This window comes from Venturia canescens, chromosome 4 (assembly GCF_019457755.1).
Source record: "Venturia canescens isolate UGA chromosome 4, ASM1945775v1, whole genome shotgun sequence".
NCBI lineage: Eukaryota > Metazoa > Arthropoda > Insecta > Hymenoptera > Ichneumonidae > Venturia > Venturia canescens.
Window position 1 is genome coordinate 5,655,572 of NC_057424.1, and position 12,001 is coordinate 5,667,572.

General features: G+C 35.9%; 1 protein-coding gene and 1 long non-coding RNA gene across 2 annotated transcripts; one reads left to right on the forward strand and one right to left on the reverse strand.

Annotated features, from left to right (window-relative positions):
* The first annotated feature begins 932 nt into the window (after positions 1–932).
* On the forward strand, positions 933–7,130 carry LOC122409725 (uncharacterized). Its single transcript, XR_006260740.1, has 4 exons — positions 933–1,405; positions 4,782–5,118; positions 6,024–6,200; positions 6,345–7,130. It is a non-coding gene; the product is annotated as an uncharacterized lncRNA (long non-coding RNA).
* On the reverse strand, positions 7,118–9,224 carry Sec13 (secretory 13). The gene is made up of 3 exons (XM_043417483.1): positions 8,801–9,224; positions 7,853–8,240; positions 7,118–7,594 (listed from the first exon to the last, which is right to left on the reverse strand). Exons 1-3 carry the CDS (start codon positions 9,040–9,042, stop codon positions 7,286–7,288), a joined length of 939 nt encoding a protein of 312 aa, XP_043273418.1. The 5' UTR covers positions 9,043–9,224; the 3' UTR covers positions 7,118–7,285.
* Between the last annotated feature and the right edge of the window lie 2,777 nt (positions 9,225–12,001).

Here is a 12,001-nt window from a genome sequence, read left to right on the forward strand (position 1 = left end):
CAACCATTTTGCTGTTATCTCTCTCGCACTCGCGCAAGTGATAAATCACCTTAACATCCATTATTATACAATATAATAATTGTTAATTTTTTTTCATCGATCTCGGATAGAGTTCAATTCTCATAAAATGTAAAACAACTCCATTTTTTGTAATACTCATACTTTTATTTATTTATTTTTAATTAATAAATTAATAGAATCGGTATAATATATTGTAAAAATTTCAGTAACAATTTTGCAGCTATATAAAAATAGCCATCGATGTTGATTTTTGCCATTTTTTAAAATTTAGTATGATTGTCGTTAGTTTGTGAATGATTGATTAATTTAAACGTTTGTTTCATAATATTTTTTGGCGAACAAATGAAACAAAAAATAGTGTTAAATTAGCCGTCACTGTTTCAAAATTGATTTTTTTCAAGCGCCAATTGATTCGGAATCGTTTGTTTGCAACAAATAATATTGTTTGAACGTTTGTTTGACCATTGGGCTGTACTTCCGAAAAGCGGAAACCGAATTTTGAGCTGAAATTTTGCATACTGCTTCTTTATAACAATATAAGACTTCCCCTAAAAGGATTTTTGGCGACTAGCAATATTTATTGAGAAATTGAATTTTTAAGTTGCTATTTTAGCCCGAGCAAGTATATCTATATCGCTTATCTCGCTCGGCCGGTATCCTCAGTGCCTAGGCTACATGGATGGCAAACGTTGCGCTCCTTGGCTGGGCTACTCCGGGGATTTTTTCCTTAAAATTCCGTCTCCCCGGCGCTTTTTTTTTTTATTTTTTTTATTTGAACAAAGAAAAAAGAAAATTCTTGAAAAGTAAATGGGTGGGAATTTTAAGGAAAAAATCCCCGGAGTAGCCCAGCCAAGGAGCGCAACGTTTGCCATCCATGTAGCCTAGGCACTGAGGATACCGGCCGAGCGAGATAAGCGATATAGATATACTTGCTCGGGCTAAAATAGCAACTTAAAAATTCAATTTCTCAATAAATATTGCTAGTCGCCAAAAATCCTTTTAGGGGAAGTCTTATATTGTTATAAAGAAGCAGTATGCAAAATTTCAGCTCAAAATTCGGTTTCCGCTTTTCGAAAGTTTATCCAACCTCGAAACTTCGACGGCTTCAAAACATATTAAATTTGTAGATAACTCGGATTCTTTCTATTCTACACGTTTCAGGAGGGTTTAATTGGACTTTGCAGAAAAAAGTTATTTTTTTATACACTGTTTAAATATGGAAAAAATGCAATTGAATGTTGACAAAATACGCGTTGAGAACCGCTTTTAGAAAGAGACGCACTGTATGCTTTGCCGTTCGCACTCATAGAGAGGTCCTCTCTATCGTCCGGCATACATGCGACAAAATACGATAGGCTCGGAAACACAAGTCCGTAGCGTCTGTGTGAGTATGTGTGCGTTTTGTTTTGGTTTTCTATAGCACTCAAAACTGAAACGTCTACACGCGAACGATTTGAGCAACTGACGGACTCGGGAACGAACAGATACCCAGCATTCAGCATTATTTTCTGAAATGTTGAAAAAAGGGATTCAAATGATTAAATGAATATTTTATGAAATTTTAAATCATTATATTTTATTTACTATCAATATAGAGTAATAACGAATAATACAATGAAATAATTTTTTATCTATTAAAAAAAATATTATACTATAATGATGATTTATTGTAGTATCTATAATAATTATATATATCAGACACTTTGTACTATTTTGTAGCTATGACCGTTATTTTTGAATATGGGGTATTCCATATCAAGTGTCCCAATTTTTCACAATCTCAAAATGACTTTATAAATTTTTGGTGTATCATTTGAAATGTCAGAAATATTTACAAATAATTTCAAATTTTTAACTGCTCAATTTTACTCACAGTTTTTGATTTTCCGTTTATTTTTCAATTCTCTGTGTATTGAAAACTAATGGTTACACAAAAAAACTGTCGCAAGATAAAGTTCCGGTTTTTGCACATACTTTCCAATAAAACAACTTTCTTAACGGTCCACGTTAATTTTTGCGCAATTTTCAACAAAATTAAAAAAATGTATTTTTTTTTCATTGAGAAGGACACTTTTCAGAAAGCTAGAAATTTGAGAAGTATTTGTTTTCGTTACACACAATTAATTCCACAAATTACACACAATCGTTACTACAAAAAATTGGCGCGATCGCAAATCAATATGTTCACACTGTTTTGTGTGTTTTTGTGGAAAAAAGCTTCTGATTTTTTTTTAAACCCTTGTAACTTTGGGAATAATGGACTGAAATATATATATATTTTTTTCTTGAAATCTTGGATTTTTATTGCACTTTCCGAAAACAGCATGAAAAAATAGCTGATATCCACCTTCTTTACTGTTCATCAGCATGAAGCAAAAAAATGTCAATTCCAATAGGAGGGACTTGTTCAATTAAAAAAAAAAAATCCTCTCAGAATCTTTGACTAATTTAAATATTTTTCAGACTTGTTTTATCGCGCCAAAATTCTTCTACAAATTTTTCTTCATCATATATTTCATATTTTATTGGGTTGAATGAATAAAATGTTTCGATCCAGCCACGATAGATAAAAAAAATAGTTCTCTGTTTTGCACGGTTGAGTTTGTCACAAAGATATCATCTACACCCGCAAGACTCTTAAGCGTTTTTTCTTTTTGGATTTTCTTTCTATTATTTTGTCATCTATTTTTTCTCTGCGCCGTTTCTGGTAAGAATTGGTATCCGAGACTTTTGAGATCGCTGATTACGAATTCAGCAATGGATTTTCAAATTTCAAAATGGCGAATCCAATAAAGCGATCGTCAAATGCTAAAAATACATCAATTTCAGGGAAACTCAGTACCTAGAGGTTTTCGCGATCAAGGATTACGTAACTGGCATTGGATTTTCAAAATTCAAAATGGTGGATCCAATGTGTTGGACATAAAATTTTGAAAACTCAACAATTTTTCTTCAATCCTGTATGTAGGGGATTTTTCGTTCACTTTTTACGAATCCGACATTAGATTTCTTCAATTCAAAATTGAACCGGCGATAGATTTTTCAAAAACAGTAGAAAAAAATTACAAATGACCGGAACATCATTTTAAGAATAAAAACCTGATAAAATCAAGGAATGGGTTAAAATCATAATTACATCAGAAACGTTTTTTCTGCCAAAACACACAAAAGGGTGTGAACATATTGATTTGCCATTGTGCCAATTTTTTCGTGGTTTGTAGACAACGAAGACAAATACTTCTCAAATTTCCAGCTTTCTAAAAAGTGTCCTTCTCAATGAAAAAATAGTATATTACACACTCTTTTCAAAGTTTACTGCAACTTTCTGAAGAAAAAGAGTTTAAAATCATTTTCTGGAAACGCATATCCTTTTTTTACAATATTGTTTTTTTCTAACATTCATTTTTCTCTCGACTTCGTTTTATTTTAAATACGCTATACAATTTTTCAGTCGGGAGTTTTTTAAATGTTTTTTTAAAACATTATTTTTACAAAGTTGTTTTTCTGCCACAAATTTATTTTTAACATTTTTTTATATTTGAATGAATAGTGATCGGCCGGACAAGTACTTTTAACTCATATTTAAACATAATCTGTATCGATCCAATCGACGTCGAATATTGTGAATAATATCAGCAGCTCCTGAAAGTCTGAAAAGAATCGATTTTTTTATAAGTCTCTGCCACCATAGGTAAAAAATGACTAGCTTGCATGTAATTTTTTTTGGATTTAAACTCTTCTTAGACCAATTTAATAATGTCAAAATTTGGAGTTACTCATAAATTGCTTGTCCTTCGATTGATATCATAAATTTTAGTGCGGTACGTAACTCAAATGGTAACTTTTTTCAATTGATTAGAAAATACTTGGCCTCGAATTGATATAATAAATTTTAATGCTGTACGTAAATGAGATGGAATTTTTTTCAGTTGATTTAGCTGTTCGAATCAAATAAGGAGAATGAGGCATCGGTTTCCAAGTTTTTTTTTATGAATGTGGTATTCGTTATATAAACAAACTTACAGGACTGTGAGCACGCTCTTATGTGTGTATTGTTTAAAATCAAGTTTTATTAGTATGCTGATGGATTATTTTTGCTCATGTTCCAATAAAATTCAAATTCAAATTCAACGTCAACGTCAACTTCAACTTCAACTTCAACTCCAACCCCCACCCCATCTTCAACTTCAACTTCAAATTCAAATTCAACTTCAAATTCAAATTCAAATTCAAATTCAAAATTCAAATTCAAATTCAAATTCAACTTCAAATTCAAATTCAAAATTCAAATTCAAATTCAAATTCAAATTCAAATTCAAACTCAAATTCAAATATTTGAGTATCGGTCACGAGTCTTGTGCACATTCTTCATAAAATAGGATTTTCAGAGATTCGCAATGGGATGCATTTAAAACTAACAATAAAAAACACTCAATTTTGTATTTTCAAACATCATCTGGATCGTAAGGTCAATTATTGACATTATGATTTTGTTTTCTGTTGTTCGGTATTGTAAAACACGCTACAACATAGTTTTTTCGAGATATACGACAATAATTTTGCAATATATCTCCGATTGTAAGGATCTTTGAGCAGTTTGTTTCCAGGACATAAACTCAATCCAACCTTTTTTTTATCTTAAAAACTAAATTAAACTATCGATACACCTTTGACAATTCGGTGTGTTCACTGAGTTCACTCGGCAAACCGTTGCAAGTCTAACAAATATTTTCATTGTAACGAGAAAAAATTTTCTTCAGAAATCTGAACACTGAAAAGCGTAGGGGCAGAACAAACAACATACTTGGATGCTAGCTGGTGCACCGACTTCCCAAACTTTGATGCACCGATCTTTGGCAACGGTGTAACGTCTCTTGTCCGATCTTTGAAGGACAATTGCACAAATAGTGGAATGATGATCATGAAGGATCATGCTCGGGTTTTGCGTTACGAAAGGATTCCACATGCGAACGGTACAATCGGGACCTCCGGTCAACAACAATTGAGTTTCTTTGGGAAAAGTCAAACATTTTTCATCAGGACTACGATCGACGATTGTCAGGTTTTCCAATGATTCATATCGAACCTTCGCAAAAGGTGAATGAAACACAAATAGTACATTATTACACTAGGACGAAATAGTATATTACACACCTAGGGCAGGAAAATAAGGAAAGTCTCAGATCACATGTAATTGTCGGCCGAGGCGAAGCCGAGGCTGACAAATTCGCCTTCGGCTCGGCCTGCAAATTCACACTCGTCAAAAAAAGTTTTTCATACGCGTGTTATACGAAATTTTATATTACGAGGTGCGGAAATGGGGGTTTTGTGTACGCGAAGCGTACGCAAAAGCGTCCATTTACGTACCGCGTGATATAAATTCCCTTTTCAACGGCAAACTTGTACTGCACTTTTGTACCCCTTGGATTGCTCATGAGGAGAGAAAAAGCTTGGAGGCTCAACGAGTACGAGACTTGGCTCAATCAATTCGTGTGAACGTGTTAAACTTTTCCAATCGTTCAGTCGACTCTGAATAATTCAAATATGCGCACACAATTAAATGACATGTACAATTTGGTCGCAAAATTGTCCGAGTTCAATTGCACTCAAGTTCCTGACTTTGAGGAACAATTTGAAAAGGTTTTCTTGCGCAATGAGCTCGAAAGGGAAAGAGCCGATTTGAGACTCAAACTCAGCGATGAAGTCCTTGTCCTTTATTCCAGAATATATCAAGATTTGAATTACGTTTTTCTTCGGAATTTACACAGTTTTGATAAATTTTCCGTTCAATGGTTGAATCTGAATTTTTACATTTTTCCGTTTTAATAAAATTTGCCTTTATTTAATGACACGCAAAAATATTGAACATTTTTTGGAAAAGTATTAAACCGGATATTAAACTTGAAAGTAATTTGAAACAAAGAATCGAAAGGAATCGGTTTTACAACAAACTATTCCAAAGTTCGTGCTATAACATTGATTTATTTGAACTTAATCCTCAGTGACTGTAAAAGGACGTGTTGCTTTGGATATGGGGACCCATGAGCTCTTGATAACGGAGCTCGTACAGAAATTTACTGGCCAATTTGCAGCCCGCAGAAATAGCAGCGCTTTTGTCAGCGTTGGTCTTTCAGCGTGGCGGTGATAACACGTTGTCGCAACTTCCGCTTTTAAAAGAGGTATAAACAAAAATAACATGGCGATTCTAACATACATGTTTGAGTTCTAATTTTTATCGTGAATATTTGTCCTGCATTTTTTTCCGAATATTTAAAACTAGAAATAATTGGGTTGGACATTTTATCGAGTTATTTTTATTACAGAGTTGCCAAATGATGGAATCAGTGAGAGGGGAAATCGAGCAAATGGAACAAAAGTATGGGGTTGAACCGGTGGAACCTTTGAATTTTGACCTCGTCGAGGTCGTCTATGAATGGGCAAGGGCCGAATCGTTCTCTAAAATAATGGAGCTACCTAATATCCAAGAGAGAATAATAGTGCTATGCATACAATTGAACGATACTTTGTGAGAGGTTAAAACTGCCGTGACGAGGATCGGTTAAACTGTGCTGAAGGAAAAAATGGAAGAAGCATCGACAGCGGTCAGAAGAAATAATGTTTTTACAGCTTCTTTGTATACCCATGATTGAAATTTTTTTACACACGCGTTTATAACGAACAGTTTTATTCTATCAGAATTATATAACCGACCAATTCGCGACGAAATGTTCAAAATTCTTGAAATGTTCTTGCATTTTTGTACATGTTCAAAATTCAGAGATATTCAAATAGAAGAACAATTTTGATAAAAATGTCTTTTAGCTCGATGAAAATGGTCAGTTTCGGAAAAAAAAAGAAAAAATGGTCGTCTTGAATGTTCCAAATGAGAGTTTGTTCAGAAAATCAAGAAATTTTACATTATTGAAAATAATGATTCGAAACATAAAAAAGGTGTCTGGATTTCCGCATATTTTGATGTTAAAATTCTGATGGAGTAAAATTTCAATCGAGACACGTTCTCGGAAAAAATACGTCGTGTCGACGATGAAAATATTTTCAACGTGGAAAGTGATATCGTGACAAATAAAAGTGACTCTTTTAACGAATAATCCATTTATTTACGATTCTTTTTGTTATGTTTGTTGTCCTATAATTGATGAAAAAGAGGAATAATAACGAAGTAGCGCATTTATGTAGAATCGTCGCAGCAGCTAGCGACGAATTGTTTTCATATTATCATACAGTCCCGATCCTCGATTCCTTTCTAAAGCGTGCGTTGATCCGCGCTGTTAAGGTTTCCTTGACCCTTGTTCAATTCGGATATACAAGCCCATTGACCCTCGGAATTCTCACGCCACAAAGTCACCTTGTTGTCACCACCGCTCACCGCCAATATTCCACCCGTCAATGACCAACTAACGTTCCAAATAACATCCTCGAATACGTTTAATACAATTGGTGTCCAGTTCGCGTAATCGGTCGATGTCCATACCACCACTCGACGATCTTGAGAACACGAGGCTAATGCAGCACGAGGTGTTCCTACAGCTGGTGCCCATGCAACGTCTCTTACCTACGAAAATCAAATGAACGAGTAATTACATGATTCGTTTGCGAATCATTTCAAGTTGGCTTTTCAAGAATCTGTGACGAAATCGTAAAATTGTAAATTCTAAATAGCCAAATCACATTTGCTTTCCATGTGTTTCAAAGAAATCCCAATTGTTTAGTTCTGGAATTGGATTGAATGAACATTTTTTTGCTGCAAGATTTGATTAGATATCGGTCGACTAAATTTAAGAGCAGACTAAACATCAGAAAAAATACTCACCCAATCGCTGTGAGCTTCCAATTTATTTTCTTCCACCCATCGATCTCCATCTTCCCGCCAAATTTTTACTAGATTGTCACATCCACCAGTCGCGAGTCTCTTGATCAAACTACCTCTTTGGTTTTGAGAATTGGAGTCAAAGCTGCTTTCAATAGCGGGGCACCAAGCTACTGCGTTGCAGCCAATTGTATGAGCGTTTGGGATTTTTCTCACGTCCCATGTATCTCCACTGTTTACCAAAATTGAGACCGAACCATCGGAACTCCCGCAGGCAAGTATCAAACCAAATTCGTGCGGAGCCCATGCTACAGAATTTACCGAAGAATCGTGACTTGTGTGCTCGTAGATCTTGGTCCATTCACCCAATTCTTTCCAGATTATTACTTTTCTACAATGACAATACAATTTTGAATGCACTTAAAATTTATTCTCTTCAAATTTCTATGTTAAGTTTTTACTTGCAAAGTGTGATTGTGAAATCTGTTTATAAGTAATACTGCACTCAACATTTATTGTTTGTAAGTAGGAACATTGTACAAATTATTTGTAATTTATCCCTTTAAAATAATAAAAGATGAAATTTCATTTTAAAAAAGTTATTCAACATTTTTGGAATTAGTCAACGATGATTAATAAATCACTAATCAAAACATATTCTTAATTATGGAAAGAATAGTATATTACACACCTAGGGAGGGAAAATAGACTACTCCAAACCGCGTGCTTATCACCCTCGCCTTCGGCTAGGGTGACAATTCTGCCCGCGGTTTGAAGTAGTCTATTTTCCCTCCCTAGGTGTGTAATATACTATTTAATTTCAATAGGTTATGTGTTTTCTGAAGAAGGATAACGAATATTGAAAAATGAATGTTTATAAACATTGTTGTGGATTCGTAACAATTCCGAAATTCAAGATTCTGCCTGGAATTTTGATTCGAGTATCTTCACCTGTCGTAACTGCAGGACGCCAAAAGATTGCCATATTTTGGATGTGCCCAAGCGACTTGCCAGACCGGACCAACGTGTCCTTTCAAATCGGCGACCAAGCTCTGCGAGCCGTTTTTAAGATCAAATATTTTAACGGAATTGTCACTGGAACAGGTTGCTAACCTCAACCCATAATAATCCATTTCGGCATCGTGGATCATATCCTCGTGCCCGGTATCCACTGTGTTCAATACCGACACCATTTTTCTTTATTGATAAAAAATTACTTCACTACTGTCGATAAATTTATTAATTAAACCTGTTTACACGCTCATATGTTATCATTTATTGGGTGTATACTGGGTTATAACACGTCACTGCAGACACGCAATTTGGAAGATTTTGAGGTTACTGTTATTAATTTCGTTGTTTTGTACGACGTGGAAGAGAACTCGCTCGGCCAACGCCGCGAACGGGAAGTGCTGCCGCTACGTTAAATTCTTAAACTAAAACTTCCGCTGGAATTTTTACTCATAGAGTAAATAACCTCTTTCGTATGATTGTTCGATCGCACTGAATATATAATTTCCCACTGATCATCAGGTGCTGTTATTTTCAAGTTTCCATCATCAGAAAAATTCTTCGCATGTTACGAGGACATGCAGGCAAAAATTGTTCATCGATATTGGCAGCTCAGATTCTCTCGACGATTTTGAACGGCCAGTCAAGTTTGCTTTCGTCCTTCCAATCGATAAGTACCGGATGAGATAGCTGTAATAAAAAAATCTTTAATAACCAAGTCATGAATCTTCTACGAATCGAAATAAAAATGATCAAGAGTACGAAAAAAAAAATTCGAGTAGTTCTCTTATTCGAAGAGACGAAATTTCACGTAAATCCTGAAACGATTTCAAGAATGAGTGAAGATATCTTCGATTGCTATATACGTCCGAGTTTGAAATTGCAACTATTAAAAAAATTTGTTTTATACGATTTATAGCGAAAAATATGTTAATAAAATGTTCAATCTCTGAATTGATAAAAGATATAAATGGTGTGAAAGGATAACAGAAGAAAGACTTTTTGGGGACGTGCGAAAAATAGGGTCGCTGAGTCGTCATATTTTTCTTGTACAATGAGCCTCTTATTGATGGAGAGGCTTTTTTTTATTAGATAATGATCTAACGGTATCAGCGAAACGTCGACGAAATTCGTCGCAGAAAGTCGAACGCCTGAAGTAAAATCGTTGTGTACCTTTTGTTTTTCACAATTTTATTTGTTTGAAGAGAATCACGAAAGGAATATAGCCAATAATCTTCTTCTGGCAATCTCTCGGGGAAGAGTTTGAGATACACGCGATTCGATCGTATATACAGTGATACAAAAACGTATACACCTCATCGAGGACATTACACGGTCAGTGAGCGTGTAAACGTTCGATGTGTACACGCTCGCGGCCCGAGATGTACCGCGCTACGATCGAGACTCCACACTCCTCAGCCTCTTCGTAATTGCAATTAACGGTTGTAATTAAGTTTTCCTCAGCCTATATGAACGAGGGGGCCAGAGGGCACACCGAGAGTTTATGGGGACGGCACAGCACTTTGCCTTTCGGCTCCAAACTGAATCACGGAGAATTGTTTATCGATCGTCCAAATATGCTCGAACGCACACAAGCCCCCACCCATATTGACTTGTCGCATGAAGAGATGTGAACTCACAAAATTTAATTGTGACAAATTAATTTTTCATTCGCTCCGCATAACATAACCACTAAATAGTTCATTATAAATGCATACACGTTTCTCGTCGTCGCAAACTCGGACCTACGAATATGCGACATCTGGCGGTTGGCAGATCGTGTAAATAAAAAAAGGAGACAATCGGGATCTGTTCATTTTCAATTTATTCCGATATAACTCTAATCGTTTATTTATGATTTGCCCATTAAAAAACGTACCTATTAAAACAAAACTTGTATGAAAAATCTGCAGATCCAATGCGAAAATCGTGCCGCAGTCGAGTGAATCACGCAGTGTACGAAATGCTGCCGCGGAAACCGAACCTCAAATCCAGAGAGCGACGATGCGGCGGTCATTTTTCGTTTTGTTCAGGATTCTTTTAGTGCGCGAAATCATGTAACTTCCAATTAGCAACTCCATTGGTTAGACCATATATACACTAGTTTTCGGTTATAGTGAAACGCGAGGAAGGTGTGATAAAAGAAAAAGGTGACTCAGAAAGAAAGATCCGGGAGTTTTGTGGGGGCGCCTCTGACGTGATACATCCGTCTGACCCACAGTGGGCATCACGACGATTCTCTCCCTCTCTCTCTCTCTCTCTCTCTCTCTCTCTCTCTCTCTCTCTCTCTTACAGTGATACATCCGAGACGAAGGAGAATCAGGAAGAGTCGTAATAGTATGCGTATACGGTCTTCTGTGTATAAAGGAATGTCGGTCACTAGGGCTTTCCTTCCTCTCGCGTTACTTACTCAATAACACTGTGTATATTTATATCTCTATATATTCATTCTGATAAGTATAAAAACGGCGAGTATATCGTGTAGGAACGACTATTTAAATACCTTAAGATATTCCATGGATCGCTACAGGCATATCCATAAATATATATCCGTGTTCGCGAACAGGCCTGCTATAAGCTATGGGCTTTGCTATGGGTATCCGAAGAACGCAACTATACCTCCCATTGGATGCGGGGACCGACCTGTTTGTACGGCGGACAGTAGCGCTGTGAGCGTTTCGCTCCCCCCACTCCCGATTTCTCGCACGGCGTTCGCTTGACGTCACTGAATTATTCAAATTAGCACGAACGTTATAAATTCCGAGCACAGTGCCGAAAGTGCACTGCGTTGTACGTCGACGTATTAATTCTCATATATTTCGATGAAAATATCAACAAACCTTATTGTATCCAACACAAATCCCAGAATTCATTGCTTTTCGCAGAAAAAGCGCGTGCACTGCCGTTTCGGGTATTTTCAGAAAAAAAATTTATCAGTACCGCCGCTGCCCACGATTCGCAAAATAAGTAAACGTAACGAACGAAGCAGTATTAATTTATGAAACTACGATTCCTCCAGCGTAAAATCCAAGATTCAAATTGAAAAAGTGCTCTCGTCCAATTGTTTGTTGGCCAAAAAATATATATAATAGACAACCAAAGATATTTCGGTCTTTTAAGCTTGGGATCGAGTTTAGGAGC